Consider the following 21,779-nt stretch of genomic DNA (forward strand, 5'->3'; position numbering starts at 1 on the left):
GCTCCACTGAGTGTTGAAATTTCACAAGCAGCGCCCCCAAGCGAGCAACTGTCATAATCCTGTTATATCTATTTTTGTTTACATTTCTAGTCGTTAAACACGCGAAACTCGTAAAGGTGATGCAGAACCCAAAAAGACAAGGTAAATTTCAAAATAATTCACTAATGTATTCAATGTCTATCCAACAATCCAACGTAGACTTGGTTATAAATCAGTATTTACAACTAAATGTAACAATAGTTTCATTTTTGTACAACTTTATTCAAGTTTATTTGCATGACTTCCAGGTGCTATTGTAGACCCCATATTTCCTTGAAATAACTTCTTTTTTTTCTGCAATGGAGGTTTTGACACAGTGTCACAGTAATGTTAGTTCCTTACAGATGTTTGGAAGAACCATCTTGTAGATTTGGAGCACCACATTGAAACTCAAGGAATCCTACTGGAAAAATTCCACTACCCCTTATGGTAACATTTTATTTGAAGGGGTGTGCATAACACTGACATGACACTGTCATAAACATGACATAACACCTGTCATGAACATAAAGAAGTCTTTATGAATGTTTATGACAGTTGTCATGAAGTGTCCTTCTGTAAATAATTACACTTTTAATGCAAAGTTTCTCTAAAAGTTGCATTAAAAGTCCATTAAAAGTGCCAACTTTGCATGATTTTGTAAGTTATGATAATTTAATGCAAAGTTGGCATTTTTAATGGACTTTCAATGCAACTTTGCATTAAAAGTGTCATTATTCAGAGATTAGCCATATCACAATTAACAGGCAGAAAAAAACATATTAGATTAGAATAGTACGCTGTGTATAAAATCAATTAGGTGATATGTTATGCTTGAAAGCTCAAAAATGAATGCTTAACTTCTTGCACAGTTGAAAAATCAGCAAGTTCTTTTAAAGTAATGGTATAAAACCTTGTTGTACTAAGCCAAATTTCACAGAGGTTTTTTTTTTTTTTGTCATCACCACAACAACAACAGCAACAACAACAAAAATACGGAGAGTAAGGAAAATATTGTTGACTTTACTAAAAACTAAGCTGAAATAGAGCAGCATGAGGAGAATGGTATCACATGGCATCATTTTTGTCTTGTGTGTGGTTACCACAATTTCAGTAATCTGTGCTGGTCATATAAACATGCTCACCTACCACTTCCACCTTGATATATTACTTGATTCTTTTTAAACCGATTTAAAATCAAACATTAATGACATCATAAGTCTCTTCAGACAATATCTAAATATAAATGGCCTGTAAATGGCATGTACTTCTACAGCACATTATCTAGTGCAGAATACAACAAAATACTTTAAACTACATTCAGTCAATTCACCCCTACAGGTACACATTCACATGCTGATGCTGGTGAGCTACAACATTGTTGCCACAGCTGCCCTGCACTGGCACCACTGTGCCCTGTAACCACAACTGCAATGTAATCTTACCTCTTCAGATGTTCTTCTCCTGTCAGGTAGAACCAGTGTATTTGCATGACTTCCAGGCACTATAGTAGATCCAATACTCATTCTGGGTCCAACTAACATGTATCGTTTGTCTCCAGATCTGTACTGGATGCTGTGACACAGTGTCCCATCGTAATTAGTCTCTTGGAGATATTTAGAAGTATAGTCTGTGGATTTGGAGCACTGCATTGCAATCAGTACGATGATACTGATGACAAACAAAACAGAAACGGCTCCCAGAGTGATCATCAGGTAAAAAGTCACATGATTATCCTCGTCATCCTGTGCTGCTGCACTTCTAACATCAGAAGCTGCAAAAGCTTCTTTGGGCTCCACTAATTTGACAATCACAGTAGCTGTTGCTGAGAGTGAAACGTTGCCATTATCCTTCACCAGTATGACCAGTTTATGCTCAGCCTCATCTGTCTCTGTGAATGAGCGAAGTGTTCTGATCTGTCCTGTGTAGCGGTCCAAACCAAACAGACTGTGGTCAGAAACTTCCTGCAGAGAAAACAGCAACCAGCCATTATATCCTATATCAGCGTCATAGGCTCTGACTTTAGTCACCAAGTGTCCTGCGTTCACATTGCGTGGAATCTCCTCCACACCTTCAGCAGAACCATTGGAGCTGAGTGGATACAGGATGACTGGAGCGTTGTCGTTCTGATCCAGAATGAACACGTTCACTGTGACGTTGCTGCTGAGTGACGGAGTCCCAGAATCCTTTGCAGCAACTTGGAACTCGAAAGTTTTCAGAGCTTCAAAGTCTAAGGTTTTCATCGCCATAATGTCTCCAGTTTCTGAGTTAACATTAATAAAGGAAACTGTACTATCTCGCCCTGCATCTCTTAAAATTTCGTAGGACACTATTGAATTAGTATTTTCATCACTGTCAACAGCGTTTACAGAAAACAAATAAGCTCCTGGATTATTCCCTTCAGTTACATAAAAATTGTATGGGCTCATTGAGAACTCTGGATAGTTGTCATTTACGTCTGACACCACAACACTTATTGCCTTTTCACACGAACGTGGTGGTTGACCCGCATCCTTTGATGTTATTATTACGACGTAATGTGACTGTTTCTCTCTGTCAAGAGGTGATTTGGTCACCAGTGAATACATTTTGTCTTGTAAAGATGGCGATAAAATAAAAGGAATACCATCATTCAGTGTGCTGATGGTCTTTCCATTGAGACCCGAGTCTAAGTCGTTTACACTGATCAGAGCGACTGTGGTTCCTGGTGGGGAATTTTCAGGGATCGACCTGGAAAATGAAGTAATCTCAATCTCTGGTGCATGATCGTTCATATCTATTATTTTAATAGTTATACTTTTTTGAGCTGAAAGAGGAGGGAGACCTTTATCTGATGCCTCAATTTCAAGTTGATATTTATCCCTTTCCTCATAATCTATTAAACCTTTAACAGTTATCTCACCTGTTGATGGATTAATTTCAAAAAGCTTAAAGAATTTACGATTTACACTGTTGCTAAAAGTATACACTACTTCCCCGTTCCTTTCGCTGTCTAAATCTGTCGCATTTATCTTAATCACTGTTGTGCCAAGTGGACAGTTTTCCTCAAGCGTTACCGAATAAACATCTTTGGAAAAGACCGGCGCGTTGTCATTTGCATCCAAAACATTTACTACAATATCAGATTCGCTAGATTTTGGAGGTTTACCTCCGTCCAGCGCAGTAAGTACCAAAGTATGCCTTGCTGATATTTCTCTATCTAATGACTTTTGAACAATCAAAACGGGAATTTTGCCGTCGTCTCCTGTATCTTTAACTTCTAAACGAAAGTAGTCATTAGAGCTTAGTTTATAACGCTGGATAGAGAATATACCCGCATCTGGATCGCGGGCAGGCTGCAATGGAATACGCACTCCAGGCAACACTGACTCAGAAATTTCCACCACCGTTTCATTTTCTGGGAAAGTGGGAGAATTGTCATTAATATCCAACACCTCGACACCAACGTAGTGGACCTCCAATGGATTTTCCAGGACCGTTTTTAGATTTATTTCACACGTAATGGTATGTTCACAAACCTCTTCTCTGTCTATTTTTCGGCTCAAATAAAGGATGCCATCGTTCGGATCAAGATGAAAGAGGTGCTCAACCGTGCTGGTGACAATACGATACTTTCTGTCTTTTAGCGTGGCTTGATTCAACCCAAGGTCGTTCGCTATGTTTCCGATCACAGTTCCCTCCTTGACCTCCTCAGAAATGGAATATCTCATTTGCGCAGAGGTAACACTCAAGAAAAGCAAAGCGGTCGCGCACGCGATCAGACGCTGCCTCATCCATTCTGCGTGGAATCCTCTTTGTTCCATCATGAAAAAAACAAAACAACATAAATCAAACAATAACCGTCCATATAAGAAATAATCTTGTCCACAGAAATTAATGCACAAAATCCAGGTTCCAAAATGTCCACACTCCCTCAAACAAAATGCGTAATATTTAGAAAGACAGCACAGCGATTACATCCAGTGGTAAGTGAGATGGGAAGGTAAAAGGGGTGGAACTACAAAGCAGTGACGAAAGATGTAGCCGTTATTACACAAGCGCACTGACACCAAGCGATCCAGCGGCTAACTACAATAACTGCACGTTTAAAACATTTTACAGATTATACAGATATTTTTTTTTATTTATTTACTTTAACAACAACAATAATTTTAATAACTGCTTGATCTCAAGACTTACAATTACTCATGTTTTGAACAATCTTGTGATAATTGAACCTTTTTATTTAATGCACGGGGCATAAGCGCCAAATCTGTCAGCACCATGGAGAGCGATAAAAAAAATGCGTTTGCCGTAGAGCTGCAACACAGCGTCATTATAGGTAATCTCCTGAAAATATGCAAAATTGCACTTTAGATAGTTTTTGTCACCACCTAAAAAAACGAAAATACAGGAAGTAATGAAAATAATGTTTTCTTCATCAAAAACTAAACTAAGACAGAGGGATTCCAGTATCAAGTCACACCATTTGTGTTTTATGTGCAGTTATGTCAAGAACAGCAACCTGTGAACATGTAAACATACCATTTCCACCCTGACATTTAACTTAATTTTTTTAATCCCTTTTGAATTCAAACGTTAATGACGTCTTAACTGTCTTTTCCAAAAGTAGCTAAATGTAATCTTACCTCTTCAGTTGTTCTCCTATCAGGTAACACGAGTGTATTTGCATGACTTCCAGGCACTATAGTAGATCCTATGCTCATCCGGGGTCCAACCAACATGTATCGTTTATCTCCAGATCTGTACTGGATGCTGTGACACAGTGTCCCATCATAATTAGGCTCTTGGAGGTATTTTGAAGTATAGTCTGTGGATTTGGAGCACTGCATTGCAATCAGCACGATGATGCTGATGATAAACAACACAGAAACTGCACCCAAAGTGATCATCAAGTAAAAAGTTACATCGTCACCCTCGTCATCCTTTGCTGCGCTTTTGACATCAGAAGCTGCAAAAGCTTCTTTGGGCTCCACAAGTTTAACAATCACAGTAGCTATTGCTGAGAGGGAAACGTTGCCATTGTCTTTGACCAGTATGACCAGTTTATGCTCAGCCTCGTCTGTCTCTGTGAATGAGCGAAGTGTTCTGATCTGTCCCGTGTAGCGGTCCAAACCAAACAGACTGTGGTCAGAAACTTCTTGTAGTGAAAACAGCAACCAGCCATTATATCCTATATCAGCGTCATAGGCTCTGACTTTAGTCACCAAGTGTCCTGCGTTCACGTTGCGTGGAATCTCCTCCACACCTTCAGCAGAACCATTGGAGCTGAGTGGATACAGGATGACTGGAGCGTTGTCGTTCTGATCCAGAATGAACACGTTCACTGTGACGTTGCTGCTGAGTGACGGAGTCCCAGAATCCTTTGCGACAACTTGGAACTGGAATGTCTTCAGAGTTTCAAAGTCGAAACTTCTCAGCGCCACTATGTTTCCAGTTTCAGAGTTAATGTTGAGAAAATATGTAAATTTATTATCTTCGTGTACCTCTCTCAAAATATGATAAGAAATAATCGCGTTGTTACTTTCATCCCTGTCAAAAGCTTTGACAGAAAAGACCTTAGCTCCTACCTCGTTACCTTCAGGGATATAGAAAGTGTACGGGCTCCGCAAAAACTCTGGACGGTTGTCATTCACATCTGACACCTCAACGTTGATTGTCTTTACCGATGACAATGAAGGCTGACCCGAATCTTTTGCAGTTATTGTCAGCTCATAATGTGACGTGTTCTCTCTGTCCAAAGAGGATTTAGTTACAAGTGAAAACATATTATCTTGCATGGATGACAATAACGAAAATGGAGCATCCTCGCCGATTGAGCAGATCACTTTTCCATTCAAACCAGAGTCCAAGTCATTTACACTAATAAGAGCTACTGTTGTTCCTGGTCGAGAATCTTCAGGGATTGAACTGGAAAATGAAGTTATCTCAATCTGAGGTGCATTATCGTTTACGTCAATTATTTTGATTATCACGTTTTTTTCTACAGTTAACGGAGCTAAACCTTTATCAGATGCTTGAATTTCAATTTCATATTTTTCTTTTTGCTCGTAATCTAAAAGCCCCTTTACAGTTATCTGCCCTGTAGATTCGTTTATATCAAAAATATTGAATATATTGCTACTCACACTGTTTCCAAACGAAAAAACAACCTCTCCATTCTGACCGTCATCCAAATCAGTTGCATTTACCTGTACAACTGTGCTTCCCAATGGAGCATTTTCAGTAAGAGTAACGGAGTAAACATTCATTGAGAAGATTGGTGCATTATCATTTACATCCAAAACATTTACAATAATTTTCATATCCCCAGATTTTGGAGGTTTTCCCCCGTCTAACGCGGTCAACAGTAAGGAGTGGCTTTTCGCTGCTTCTCTATCCAATGATTTTTTCAAAACCAATATTGGTATTTTCCCATCGTCTTCTTTATCTCTCACTTCTAATCGAAAGTGATCGTCTTGGCTAAGTTTATACTGCTGAATCGAAAACTGACCGCTGTCTAGATCCCGTGCAGGTTTAAGCTGAAATCGTGCTCCGGGCAACGCAGACTCTGAAATCTCCAGGATTTTTTCTGCTTCAGAGAAATTGGGCGAGTGGTCATTTATGTCCAGCACCTCCACCGCAATGTTGTGCACCTCAAGGGGCGTCTCTAACACAGTTTTAACATTTTTTAGACACACGCTACTCTGAGCGCACACCTCTTCTCTATCAATCCTTCGGGTTACATAAAGGACGCCATCGCTTTCGTTTACGTAGAAAAGGGGATCCGCGCCTCCAGAAACAACACGATACTTTCTGCTCTTCAGAGTGCTTTTATCTAAACCCAAATCTTTGACTAAATTTCCAACCGCAGTCCCATCGTTAACTTCCTCAGAGATAGAATACCTCAGTTGTGCAGATGTTACACTCAGTAAAAGCATAGCAACCGCAAATCGGGTTATGCATCCTTTTCCCAGTCGCGCCTCGAATTTTCCTCGTTCCATTGTTAATCCACAAAGCAGTGCAACTCACTCAAAAAAAGTGATTTGGCTTAGCAGTGGTCGGTAAGACAATATCCATGTATTCTCACATGAAGCGTGAAGAAAAATCCACAAAAAGCAGCAGTAAGCTCGGGCACAACGGCAGTGGCAACATCAAAATGATTAGGGGATTGGCAGACTGAAACAAAATCACTGAGAGAAAACGCGATGCTTTTTTGGTTCTGTTATACTGACATCATGCGGCCTCTATAATAACGCTTTTTTTTTTTTTTCCCACAATCTTTAAGCTCGCTGGTTCAAATTTCAATTTTGTGAATGTGCATCTTCACGCCATTTTAGTTAATAAAATATACAACTTCTGAAGACATTCTGAAAAAATTTTCACCAATGTTACTCTGAAAATTAATGATAACTTACAATTATTTTAATAAGGCAGCATATCTAATCTGCGGTGATATTAAAAGTGTTTTATAAATTTGAATGTCATTAAAATGATGACAGCAAATTACATTACCATTGTCTTTGACCAGTATGACCACTTTAGGTAAATTTTTTCTATTGCTTTTAATGTACCATACTCCCTCTTTCTCCTTTTCAAGCACTACGAACAGCAGTAGATGCTATGTCCACAATCGGGCAAATGCTCAAAAACATTTCAGTTCAACTGATATTAATGCTATTTATATACTATCTTAAAAATAGCAAGAACAAGTGGAGCTGTTACAAAAGACAAAATTATGCGAGAATCTGAGTTAACATGTTGGAAAAATAAATAAATAAAAGTTTATAGGTTTTTTGGTGGATTGTAGTGATTTCAAAAAGGGAAATTGAAAGAAAACAATGGCAGAATGACTAAAGAAGAGAATAAAAAAGCACTAACTTGCAAATGTTATATGTGTAATTGTGTTTGACAATATTTTCTTATTTAAATATTATTCTTCTGTTAAATATTTTTATTCAAAACAAACATACAAAGCAAAAACAGACTAACAAACCTTAAAAATTAAACAACGTAAAACCGACTGAGACTTGTTGATGTCAAATAACTAACAGGGATGACTATGGCCACTTAATCAGTCGATATCACAAGAGAGGTAGCAGTGAAAAACGAAATAAGCCAAAGTATTCAAGTGGATGGCTTACCTCTTCCAATGTTCTCCTCCTGTCAGGAAGCACTAGTGTGTTCGCATGACTTCCAGGTACTATAGTGGATCCAATACTCATCCTGGGTCCAACTAACATGTAGCGTTTGTCTCCAGATCTGTACTGGATGCTGTGACACAGTGTCCCATCATAATTAGCCTCTTGGAGATATTTAGAAGTATAGTCTGTAGATTTGGAGCACTGCATTGCAATCAGCACGATGATACTGATGATAAATAGAACTGAAACTGCGCCCAAAGTGATCATCAGGTAAAAAGTCACATCGTCACCCTCGTCATCCTTTGCTGCGCTTTTGACATCAGAAGCCGCAAAAGCTTCTTTGGGCTCCACTAATTTGACAATCACAGTAGCTGTTGCTGAGAGTGAAACGTTGCCATTATCCTTCACCAGTATGACCAGTTTATGCTCAGCCTCGTCTGTCTCTGTGAATGAGCGAAGTGTTCTGATCTGTCCTGTGTAGCGGTCCAAACCAAACAGACTGTGGTCAGAAACTTCCTGTAGTGAAAACAGCAACCAGCCATTATATCCTATATCAGCGTCATAGGCTCTGACTTTAGTCACCAAGTGTCCTGCGTTCACGTTGCGTGGAATCTCCTCCACACCTTCAGCAGAACCATTGGAGCTGAGTGGATACAGGATGACTGGAGCGTTGTCGTTCTGATCCAGAATGAACACGTTCACTGTGACGTTGCTGCTCAGTGACGGAGTCCCAGAATCAGTGGCAACAACTTGGAACTGGAAAGTTTTCAGCGTTTCAAAATCGAAACTTTTTAGCCCTATAATATCTCCATTTTCAGAATTTATATTAAGAAACGAAGTTAATTTGTTGTCATCAAATGCATGTCTGACGACGTGATAGGAAATACGCGCGTTTTCATTTTCATCACGGTCCGCCGCTTTGACAGAAAACATCATAGAACCTGCATTGTTATTTTCTGTTATATAGAAAGTATATGGACTCAATAAAAACTCTGGTTTGTTGTCATTCACATCTGACACCACAACACTGACCGTCTTTACCGATGACAGTGGAGGCTGTCCTGCATCTTTTGCAGTTATGATAAGATTATAATGTGATGTTTCCTCTCTGTCCAGAGAAGCTGTAGTAACCAGAGAAAACATTTTATCTTTTAAAGCTGGCGATAAATTAAAGGGAACGTCTTCCTGTAGACTGCAGATTATTTTTCCATTATGGCCAGAGTCTAAGTCATTTACACTGATGAGAGCAACTGTTGTCCCTGGTTGTGAATCTTCAGGAAGTGAGCTGGAAAACGAAGTAACTTCAATTTCAGGTGCATTATCGTTCATGTCAATAATCTTGATGGTCACGCTTTTTTCTGTTGTTAGCGGAGCAAAACCTTTATCAGATGCTTGTATTTCTATTTCATATTCGTCTTTATCCTCGTAGTCGATCACACCTTTAACAGTTATATCACCTGTTAATGAATCAATATTAAACTGATTCAATATCTTTTGGCTCACACTGTTGCTGAATGAATAAATTACTTCTCCGTTTGATCCCTGATCTAAATCAGTTGCGTTTACCTTCATGACAGTTGTTCCTAGTGGAGCATTTTCATTCAATGCAACCGTGTACTCTTTCTCTGTGAAAACAGGTGCGTTGTCATTGATATCAAGAACATGTATTAGTATATTCATATTACCGAATTTCGGAGGTTTACCTTCATCTAAAGCTGTTAGTATCAACTTGTGGCTCCGGGCAATTTCTCTATCTAATGGTTTTTGAACAACCAAAATTGGTATTTTAATATCATTTCGTTTGTCCTTAATTTCTAATCTAAAATGATCGTTTTGGCTAAGTTTATAATGCTGCACGGATAACTGACCGCTGTCTGGATCCTGGGCCGGTTTAAGCTGAAATCGGGCTCCTGGCAACGCTGACTCTGATATCTCCAGTGTAATGTTTTTGTCCGAGAAAACAGGCGAATGATCATTTATATCCAGGATTTCCACTTCCACGTAATGGACCTCCAAAGGATTCTCTAGCACAGTCTTAACATTCATTACACATCGACTACTCTGGGCACACACCTCTTCTCTGTCAATGATCCGGCTCACGTAAAGGATTCCATCGTTTTGATTCACGTTAAAGAGCGGATCAACATCACTTGATACAATCCGATACTTTCTGTCTTTCAGTATGTTTTTATCTATCCCCAGATCTTTTGCTATGTTTCCAACCACGGTTCCTTCTTTTACCTCCTCGGAGATCGAATACCGCAACTGCGCTGAGGCTACGCTCCAAAAAAGCAGAGTAAGAACCAGTACAATAAAATATCCCTTCTCCTTCCGTTGCTCGATTCTTCTTTGTTCTTTCCCCATTTCGGAAGCCATCAGTAATCCATTAAAATCGCAAAGTCTTTGTTTTGGAAACAATTACGACTTTTTTTTTTTTAAACGCACACGTGCCGTTTATTTCTGTTTGCAAACACTTTGCTCTGAGTGCGTTCTCAAAACGTTCAAGAACAAAAAGACAGAACACCGACGAGAGCATGATCTGAAGGGGTGGGATCACAACGAAATGACGACAGCGTCGTGCTATTTTTTATACCGTACTGACGCCATGCGACCAAATGTTTTGATGCAAAAAACTTGAATACAGATCATCAGTTTGATAAAATATTTCTTGTCTTGGGGCTCACTGCAAATCTTAGATCGGAAAAAAATGGCATCCTTCATTATTGTTTTTATATATATTTGAAAGCTCATCCTATTTAATTGTTTTGAACATTATGGCCAGAGTCTAGTAATGATGTAAACTGTTGTCTGTATGTCCAAGAGCTTGATTCACAGTTACTGTAACGTATTGTATGGTACTAAACATATTTTTACTAGCATGCATTGCTCCGTGGGAATGTCTGTTCTCTTCGTTTTGTAGTCGCTCAGGTGGTATTGCATATTCCAATGACTTGTAATTCTTACTGTCCTTTAAGTTGCTGTTCGAGTTGCGGCAGGTGCTGCATGGGAGAAAATTGCATTCATTTCTGAGTAAAGACAAAATAAATTGTTTTAGTTTTAGTCCCACTCTTAGACCGTGTGGCTTTTTAGGCTATAGAAGCTCCATCACAATGAAGCAGTCCCTTACTGCACAGTGTGTGCTTGAGATAAATCTATGCCACAATATTCCCATCAAATACCTAATCATTGTTGATCCTTCTTTTGACTAACAGCTTACAGTGTGATACAAATAGTAGAAAATGTATTGAATGCAAATTATGATGAGGAAGAAAGAAAGAAAGAAAGAAAGAAAGAAAGAAAGAAAGAAAGAAAGAAAGAAAGAAAGAAAGAAAGAAAGAAAGAAAGAAAGAAAGAAAGAAAGAAAGAAAGAAAGTAAGAAAGAAAGAAAGAAAGAAAGAAAGAAACTAATTTCCAGCACCATGGACAGCAACACACTGATTGCATTGATTTTAAGATGAGCATTATAAGACAAACGCCAGACTGTGAAAGCAGGGTTTAGTAAAGAATAATAATATACTTATTATAGATAGCATATATATATTAATTAAATAGATTTTTTTTACTGTTATTCATAAACATTTGTTATTGTAGTAGGTTTTGGTTAAAATCACTCTTTTGTAAAGCATATTTAGAATTTTCTAGTTATGTCTTTGCTTTTGCAAAGAAAGTTGCATATGTAAATATTATTAAATACTCATAATAAAGTTAAAAAAAATAATTGTGTGACTCTGTAAAATGTAATACTCAAAAAACGCTGGACGTAGAAAAGCGTCATACATGTAGAAAAATATTGTCTAGTGTTTTTGTTTAAAAAACTAACTTCTTAAAAATGTGGGTTGTCGTCTTACCTCTTCGGATGTTCTCCTCCTGTCAGGTAACACCAAGGTGTTTGCATGACTTCCAGGCACTATAGTAGATCCAATACTCATTCTGGGTCCAACTAACATGTAGCGTTTGTCTCCAGATCTGTACTGGATGCTGTGACACAGTGTCCCATCATAATTAGTCTCTTGGAGGTATTTTGAAGTATAGTCTGTGGATTTGGAGCACTGCATTGCAATCAGCACGATGATACTGATGATAAACAAAACAGAAACTGCACCCAAAGTGATCATCAAGTAAAAAGTCACATTATTATCCTCATCATCCATCGCTGCACTTTTGACATCTGAAGCTGCAAAAGCTTCTTTGGGCTCCACCAGTTTAACAATCACAGTAGCTGTGGCTGATAGTGAAACGTTTCCATTATCTTTGACCAGTACAACCAGTTTATGCTCAGCCTCGTCTGTCTCTGTGAATGAGCGAAGTGTTCTGATCTGTCCTGTGTAGCGGTCCAAACCAAACAGACTGTGGTCAGTAACTTCTTGCAGTGAAAACAGTAACCAGCCATTATAACCTATATCAGCGTCATAAGCTCTGACTTTAGTCACCAAGTGTCCTGCGTTCACGTTGCGTGGAATCTCCTCTACACCTTCAGCAGAACCATTGGAGCTGAGTGGATACAGGATGACTGGAGCGTTGTCGTTCTGATCCAGAATGAACACGTTCACTGTGACGTTGCTGCTGAGTGACGGAGTCCCAGAATCAGTGGCGACAACTTGGAAATGGAAAGTTTTTAGAGTTTCAAAGTCGAAACTTTTCAGTGCCACAATCTCGCCTGTTTCAGAGTTAATGTTGAGAAATGAGGTCATTTTGTCATTCTCTTTTCCACCTCTAACAACTTGGTATGAAATAAGTGCGTTATTATTTTCATCACGGTCAAGTGCTTTAACCGAAAATACTGACGTCCCAGGTTCATTAGCCTCACTAAGATAAAACGTATATGGACTCAAAACAAACTCTGGGCAGTTATCATTCACATCTGACACCACGACGCTGATTGTTTTCTCAGATGACAGTGAAGGTTGTCCTGCATCTTTTGCAAATATCGTCAGGTCATAATGCGATTGCTTCTCTCTGTCCAGAGGGTATTTGGTAACTAACGCGAATATGATGTCTTGAATAGTTGGTGCTAAAGTAAATGGAATGTCCTCACTCATTGAGCATATCACTTTCCCATTAACACCAGAGTCCAAATCATTTACACTGATGAGAGCGACTGTAGTTCCAGGTCGGGAGTCTTCAGGAATTGAGCTGGAAAATGAAGTAACCTCAATCTCAGGAGCGTTATCATTCAGATCAATAATTTTTATATTAACACTTTTTTCAGTAGTCAGAGGAGCAATTCCTTTATCAGATGCTTCAATTTCAATTTCATATTTATCTCTCTCTTCGTAGTCTATTAAACCTTTGACAGTTATATCTCCAGTTATCGGGTTAATGTCGAAAATATTTAAAGCGAGCTGATTCGTGCTTTTGCCGAGTGAATAAATCACCTCTCCGTTTGTTCCGTCATCTAAATCGGTTGCGTTGACCTGTACGACTGTTGTTCCCAATGGGGAATTTTCTCTTAGCGTCACAGAATAAGCATCGCTGGAGAAAACTGGAACATTGTCGTTTACATCTAAAATGTGTATCTGGATATTCATACTACCTGTTTTGGGGGGTTTATCTCCATCCATAGCTGTGAGTACTAGGGAGTGTTTTTTTGCTGTTTCTCTGTCTAAAGGTTTTTGGACGATTAAAACGGGTATTTTCCCATCATCGCCTTTATCTTTAACTTCCAATCGAAAGTGATCATTTTGGTTAAGCTTATACTGCTGCACAGAGAAACGGCCACTATCTGGATCTTTTGCAGCTTTCAGCTGAAACCGTGCTCCGGAAAACACAGATTCAGAAATTTCCAGCGTGAGTTCATTCTCTTGGAAGATCGGAGAGTGGTCATTTACATCCAGCACCTCTACCACGACGTAGTGCACCTCCAGCGGATTTTCCAGCACCGTTTTCACGTTTAATAAACACGTACTACTTTGCGAGCACACCTTCTCTCTGTCGATCTTTTGGCTGACATAAAGGACTCCATCGTCTTGATTTACACGAAAAAGAGGTTCCGCGTCATTTGAAACAATCCGATACTTTCTGTCTTTGAGTGTGCTTTTATCCAACTCCAGATCCTTTGCGATATTTCCGACCACAGTTCCTTCATTTACTTCCTCTGAGATCGAATATTTTAACTGGGCTGAGACTCCACTCAATACAAGCACAGTAACGATGCATTCAGCCAAATACTGGCCCAGCCTTCTTGGTACGCGTCTCCTTTGTTCCATTGTAAACTCGAGCATAATGCAATGTCCGAACAGGGAAAAAAATCTTCTTGATTTGAAAGTCAGGGACTTGGCAGCCAAGTATACAGTATCTCCATGTATAGCAACATTACAAAGATTCAGCCCATTTAAAACGCAAAGCACAAGGTAAATCCCGCAGCACCCGAACGGCGTACACCAATAAAGAATTTGAACCACAAAAAAAAAAAAAAAAAAAAAAAAAAATGGACAAGATACTCGATGGTTTGCATTGCACTGACACCACGGGTCGCATTTTCTTACTGCAGAAATATGTACGGAGGTTTTGTTACCTTGTCAGTTTAATTTTATTATACTTCTGAAAATATTGCCCCCCCCCCCGTCCCCCAACATCTTCCGGTGTCTTTTAACAACCCGGTAAAAACACATATACTATATTGTCTTTCTGAAAGTATTTAATTGAGATTAAAAGCAAAATGAGACGACTTTTGAGAAAAAAACTGAAGAGAACAGTTCCAAAATAAAAACAACCTCATTACATTTAGTTTTCTGTTTAATATGTTTTTAATAATATATCAAGTTCCAAATTTGTTCTACTGCTAAGAGATACATGTTCCGATTTCAACCCCATTTAAATTGGTTCTTATTTCTAATATTTCATACTCGTTATAAAGATTTAATTAATATATTGTAAAATATGAACCCCAAGTCTAATATTTAAAGCCCTTGGATGTAGCCGTTTAAATATTAGTTCTTATCATGGGTTGGAAGAGTTACATTGTATACTACATCAAAACAACGGACAATGCGGCTACCATTAGCTTTACTTACATCCAAATACGTTGAGTGTGGAGGAGCAAAAAAAATGGACATTTATTAAATTAACGCAGATAACGTACAAAGGCTCATGTTTATAAATAAATTACGTCAAAAAATCTGGAAAATTAAACAGATGTAGCCTTTGTGCTGGTTGTAGAAATCAAGGTTTTCAGTGCTCTGAAAATTTTTATGTATACAATACATTTTATCACCTTCTTACCTCTTCAGATGTTCTCCTCCTGTCAGGTAGCACCAGTGTGTTTGCATGACTTCCAGGTACTATAGTAGATCCAATACTCATTCTGGGTCCAACTAACATGTAGCGTTTGTCTCCAGATCTGTACTGGATGCTGTGACACAGTGTCCCATCATAATTAGTCTCTTGAAGATATTTAGAAGTATAGTCTGTGGACTTGGAGCACTGCATTGCAATCAGTACGATGATACTGATGATAAACAAAACAGAAACGGCTCCCAACGTGATCATCAAGTAAAAAGTCACATCGTTTTCCTCATCATCCATCGCTGCACTTTTAACATCAGAAGCCGCAAAAGCCTCTTTGGGCTCCACAAGTTTGACAACCACAGAAGCTGTTGCTGAGAGGGAAACGTTTCCATTGTCTTTGACCAGTACAACCAGTTTATGTTCAGCCTCGTCTGTCTCTGTAAATGAGCGAAGTGTTCTGATCCGTCCTGTGTAGCGGTCCAAACCAAACAGACTGTGGTCAGTAACTTCCTGTAGTGAAAACAGCAACCAGCCATTATAACCTATATCAGCGTCATAGGCTCTGACTTTAGTCACCAAGTGTCCTGCGTTCACGTTGCGTGGAATCTCCTCCACACCTTCAGCAGAACCATTGGAGCTGAGTGGATACAGGATGACTGGAGCGTTGTCGTTCTGATCCAGAATGAACACGTTCACTGTGACGTTGCTGCTGAGTGACGGAGTCCCAGAATCAGTGGCGACAACTTGGAACTGGAAAGTTTTTAGAGTTTCAAAGTCGAAACTTTTCAGTGCCACAATTTCTCCGGTCTCAGAATTAATGCTTAAAAATGAAATCAACTTGCTATCCTTGCTTCCCTCTACACTAGCATGGTACGATATACGCGCATTCTCATTTTCATCTTTGTCAAAAGCTTTGACAGAAAACACCAAGGAACCTGGTTTGTTTCCCTCAGTCACATAAAAGTAATATGGACTTTGTGAAAATTCTGGGCCGTTGTCATTCACGTCTGACACCACGACGCTGATTGTTTTTTCAGATGAAAGTGAAGGATGCCCTTCGTCGTTTACAGTTATTTTCAGGTCATATCGTGACGTTTTCTCTCTGTCCAGATATGATTTGGTTACTACTGAAAACATATTGTCTTGCAATGATGCCGACAAAGCAAAAACAATCTCTTCACTTATCGTGCAAATAATTTTTCCATTAAGAGCTGAGTCCAAATCATTTACACTGATGAGCGCAACGGTGGTTCCTGGTCGAGAATCTTCAGGAATTAAGCTTGAAAATGAAGTAACTTCTATCTCCGGAGCGTTATCATTAATATCAATTATTTTTATGACTACAGTTTTCTCAGCTGTGAGTGGGGGGAGGCCTTTATCCGATGCTCGAATTTCTATGTCATATTCCTCTTTTTCCTCAAAGTCTATTAAACCTTTTACTGTTATCTCACCGGTTAATGAATTAATATCAAAAAGATTTAGTATATTCTTACTCACACTGTTGCTAAAGGAGTAAATTACTTCTCCATTTGGACCTTCGTCTAAATCAATTGCTTCAACCTGTATAACTGTCGTTTTTATTGGTGAATTTTCACTGAGCATCACTGAATAAACATCTTTTGTGAAAACGGGCACATTGTCGTTTACGTCCAAAACATTTATTAAAATATTCATACTACCGGATTTAGGAGGTTTACCTCCATCCACGGCCGTGAGTGTCAGTGAATGGTTACTTGTTGTTTCTCTGTCCAAAGGTTTTTGCACAATCAAAATCGGTAGTTTAATGTCGTTTCTTTTATCCTTAACCTCCAGTCGAAAATGTTCGTTTTGGCTAAGTCTATACTGCTGCACGGAGAACTGACCGCTGTCTGGATCTTTTGCGGCGGTGAGCTGAAATCTTGTTCCAGGCAACACGGATTCGGAAATCTCCATAGTGGTCTGGTTCTCTTGGAAGCTGGGAGAATGATCATTTATATCCAACACTTCAACCCTAACGTAATGCACTTCTAGCGGGTTTTCAAGCACCGTTTTGAGATTTATTAAACACGTACCGCTATCTGAGCACACCGTCTCTCTGTCGATCATTCGGCTCACGTACAGGTTCCCATCGACTTGATTTACACGAAAGAGGGGATCAGCATCACTAGACACTACCCGATACTTTCTGTCACTGAGTGTGCTTTTGTCCAATCCCAGATCTTTAGCGACATTTCCGACCACAGTTCCTTCGTTTATTCCCTCAGAGATCGAGTATCTTAATTGTGCTGTAGCTAACTTCCATAAAAGCACAGCAGAGAAGCATGCAAATAAATATCCCCGTGCTCTTCCTGCCGCACATTTCCTTTGTCCCATGGTCAACCAAAAGGCAGTAATCCACAACAATCACACGATCAAAACTCTTCCGCTGCAACAGAATACACCGCTTGGAGTTCAGGAAGACAATCGCCTTTTACACGTAAAAATTGCATACATCCGATCATTTTACGATCATTTGTGCAGAGAAAACGAAGCAGGAGCCAAACAGGGATATGATAAAAAGGTGGAACCGTAAGAGAAAGAACAGCCACTCGTCTGTTGTACACTTTTTACATCGCACTGACACCACGCGTTCTTCATACTAACTGCAGTTCCTTTTAAACAATATTTTAAGGATGTTCAAGTCAAGAACAACGTTTTCAGAAAAAAAAAATTCCAGAGAGGCGTTTAAAGATGAGTAATTCTAAATCCAGTTTGAACAGCATATTTGGCCATAATTGTTTATATTGTTATTGCGGGTAAATACAATAATAACAACCGTATTACAGCAATAACAACCTTATTAATGCCACGGGATTAGAAAAAAAGTTCAGTGCCAAGGACAGAGAATGTACGATTCCCTATCTGAAATACTCAATTACCTATATGTTGCACTTACTGTAGCTAAAGTTTGTATTCTTCCAACGCATTATCTATAAAACAGAGATAAAACATTGCATAACTATTAGAAAATTATATTTTTTCTTAATATTCTTTGTGAATTATTATTTGCAGCATAGAAAAAAATCCATTCAAGCTATCTATCTCAACAAAATTGTGGTATTTCGGAAAGTTTTCTTAGTTCACTGTATAAAACTGTTTGAGATTATAAGCAATGCTTATTCTGGAGGAATTCTTAGGATTTAATATTTCAGCATCAATGTGATATAGCAGTGTCAGTGTCATGAATAGCAAGCGCCAGTTTCTTTGCATATGAGGAAAGGTTAGTCTTTAGAGCTGCCAATTCACTTTCTCTGAAATTAATTTGAGTAACATGTTGCATTTATTATTATGCATTTGAACAAATAAAGGAACAATAGTTTGCTGGATTTTGGCAACAAAAAAATCTACAAAGTATAGAAAAAAATCGTAATATTTAACCAGAGTCTGATAACTTGATTTACTAATTTAGCAAACATTTCCACAAACAAAATGATGGCTTTGGAAAGTTTCTTACCTCTTCAGATGTTCTCCTTCTGTCAGGTAACACCAGTGTATTTGCATGACTTCCAGGTACAATAGTAGATCCAATACTCATTCTGGGTCCAACTAACATGTACCTTTTGTCTCCAGATCTGTACTGGATGCTGTGACACAGTGTCCCATCATAATTAGTCTCTTGGAGATATTTTGAAGTATAGTCTGTGGATTTGGAGCACTGCATTGCAATCAGTACGATAATACTGATGATAAATAGAACTGAAACTGCGCCCAGAGTGATCATCAGGTAAAAAGTCACATCAATGGCTTCATCATCCTTTGCAGTACTTTTAACATCAGAAGCGGCAAATGCCTCTTTGGGCTCCACCAGTTTAACAATCACAGTAGCTGTTGCTGAGAGTGAAACGTTGCCATTATCCTTCACCAGTATGACCAGTTTATGTTCAGCCTCGTCTGTCTCTGTGAATGAGCGAAGTGTTCTGATCTGTCCTGTGTAGCGGTCCAAACCAAACAGACTGTGGTCAGAAACCTCCTGCAGTGAAAACAGCAGCCAGCCATTATATCCTATATCAGCGTCATAGGCTCTGACTTTAGTCACCAAGTGTCCTGCGTTCACGTTGCGTGGAATCTCCTCCACACCTTCAGCAGAACCATTGGAGCTGAGTGGATACAGGATGACTGGAGCGTTGTCGTTCTGATCCAGAATGAACACGTTCACTGTGACGTTGCTGCTCAGTGACGGAGTCCCAGAATCAGTGGCGACAACTTGGAACTGGAAAGTTTTTAGAGTTTCAAAATCGAAACTCTTTAGCGCCAAAATGCTTCCAGTTTCAGCGTTTATGTTAAGAAACGAAGTCAGTGTGTCATGACTGCCTTTTTCTCTCAAAATGTGGTACGAAATAAGCGCATTATCGCCATCGTCTTGGTCATAGGCTTTTACTGAAAAAACTGAGGCCCCGGGGTTGTTGTTCTCTGTGATGTAAAATGTGTACGGGCTTAATACAAACTCAGGCACGTTGTCGTTCACATCAGACACAACGACTTTCATAGTCTTTTCACTTAAAAATGGTGGTTCACCTGCGTCTTTTGCACAGATTGTGACGTCATATTGAGCCATCATTTCTCTATCCAACCGTGACTTGGTCACAACTGCATACATATTTTCTTGTAAGGACTGAGACAAAGAAAACGGGACATCTTCTCTGATCGTGCAAATCACTTTACCATTTATCCCAGAATCCAAATCATTTACACTAATAAGAGCTACAGTAGTTCCTATCTTTGCATCTTCCCTTATCAAACTCGAAAATGACATCACTTCTATGTCAGGTGAATTGTCATTTACGTCTTTCACACTTATCATAACACTTTTATCACTTGTAAGAGGAACCGGTCCTTTATCAGAAGCCTGGATGTCAATTTCATAAGATTTGCTTTCCTCAAAATCCAGCTGACCTGTCACTTTAATTTCACCCGTGTTTTCATCTATGCTAAAAATTTCTAATAACTTAGAATCAATTTCGTTGCCAAAGGAATATATAATTTCACTATTGGCACCCTCATCCAAATCTGTTGCATTTACCTGAAATATTACAGTTCCAATAGGGATATTTTCATCAACTGTAACAGAATAAGTTTCTTTTGTGAACAACGGGGAATTGTCATTAACATCAAGGACATCCACAGTAATTTCTATATCTCCATACTTTGCTGGTTTCCCTCCATCCATCGCTGTTAAACGCAGTTTGTGTTTCGCAGCTATTTCTCTATCCAACTGCTTCTGCAGAACTAAAAACGGCACCTTACGATCCTCGCCTCGATCTTTGACTTCTACCCTGAAATGTTCGTTGTGGCTGAGTTTGTACTGCTGAATGGAGAACTGGCCTACGTCGGAGTCGCGGGCTGCCTGCAACTGAAATCTCGCCCCCGGCAGGGCTGACTCTGAAATCTCAAGCCTCTTCTCTTTCTCCGGAAAAACGGGCGAGTGATCGTTCACATCCAGGATTTCCACTGACACGTAATGGATCTCAAGAGGGTTTTCCAGCACGGTTTTTAGGTTGATTAAACATGGGCTGATACGTTCGCACACCTCTTCTCTGTCTATTTTGCTTTTCAGATAAAGGATACCATCGTTTTCATTTACCTCAAAGGGGGTTTCGGTTGTGCCTGCAACGATGCGATATCCTCTGTTTTTCATTACGTTCTTATCCAATCCCAAATCCTTTGCAATGTTCCCAACAAAAGTTCCACCTTGAACCTCCTCCAAAATAGAGTATTTTAGCTGTGCAAACACCACGCTCCATAATTCGGTTAAAGCAAATAAAAGAGCAAACCAACAATGTCGCGCCCGCCTTGCATTTCGTATTCTTTGTTCCATAACAAAAAAAGATGAATGTGCAGCAAAAAAAGTCCGTATCTTGAAATCCAACAAGAGTCCTGAAAACTGTAATGTATATATCTATGTATGTAAGTGTATAGAATGTGTAAGTTTACCAAATATTTAGCTGCCTTTGCTGTAAGCCCGCGATCTAACGCACAGTTTGCTTGTCGGCTGAATATGAGGGATGTGTTTCTGGATGTTACGTGGTACATGCTCAGCAGATACCCTGACCATCACTGACACCAAGCGTCTAAATATATAAATTGTATTTCTTGATATTCGTGGACCTTTTCATCAATACAAAAAACAATTATAATTTGTAGCTATTGGTGATAAGAAAAAGGTAATGCAAATACACTTAAAACATGGTATTTGCACTTTGCATTTGATGAAACTGAAAGGTTAGCGAGTTAAGAAAATATCAAATTGTAAAAATACTAGGATCCCAGCTATCGATGGATGACAAAAGTTATATGCGCACGCATTTCCTATTTTTTTTTCTTTTCAACAAAAAGCGATATGCGAATAATAAAAAAGAAATGAACCAGTTATGTTGAGCAAGTTATGTTAAGCTT

General features: G+C 39.0%; 2 protein-coding genes and 4 pseudogenes across 2 annotated transcripts; all 6 read right to left on the bottom strand.

The window, feature by feature from the left end:
* Window positions 1-1,388: 1,388 nt before the first annotated feature.
* LOC106933143 (protocadherin alpha-3-like) lies at window positions 1,389-3,908 on the bottom strand. Its single transcript, XM_015012212.2, has one exon. The coding sequence runs from the start codon at window positions 3,822-3,824 to the stop codon at window positions 1,389-1,391; it is 2,436 nt and encodes an 811-aa protein (XP_014867698.2). The 5' UTR covers window positions 3,825-3,908.
* A 462-nt stretch (window positions 3,909-4,370) lies between these two features.
* On the bottom strand, window positions 4,371-7,001 carry LOC148157081 (protocadherin alpha-8 pseudogene; annotated as a pseudogene).
* Window positions 7,002-7,984: 983 nt separating this feature from the next.
* Window positions 7,985-10,505, bottom strand: LOC148157082 (protocadherin alpha-8 pseudogene; annotated as a pseudogene).
* A 1,414-nt stretch (window positions 10,506-11,919) lies between these two features.
* LOC106911043 (protocadherin alpha-3-like) lies at window positions 11,920-14,838 on the bottom strand. The gene has a single exon (XM_014977778.2). It carries the CDS (start codon window positions 14,360-14,362, stop codon window positions 11,957-11,959), a length of 2,406 nt encoding a protein of 801 aa, XP_014833264.2. The 5' UTR covers window positions 14,363-14,838; the 3' UTR covers window positions 11,920-11,956.
* Window positions 14,839-15,350: 512 nt separating this feature from the next.
* Window positions 15,351-18,163, bottom strand: LOC106911042 (protocadherin alpha-3 pseudogene; annotated as a pseudogene).
* Window positions 18,164-18,729: 566 nt separating this feature from the next.
* On the bottom strand, window positions 18,730-21,201 carry LOC106911041 (protocadherin alpha-8 pseudogene; annotated as a pseudogene).
* Window positions 21,202-21,779: the final 578 nt, after the last annotated feature.

Source organism: Poecilia mexicana, unplaced genomic scaffold, assembly GCF_051168715.1.
Source record: "Poecilia mexicana isolate PSO_F unplaced genomic scaffold, ASM5116871v1 scaffold_10, whole genome shotgun sequence".
NCBI classification, from domain to species: Eukaryota; Metazoa; Chordata; class Actinopteri; order Cyprinodontiformes; family Poeciliidae; genus Poecilia; species Poecilia mexicana.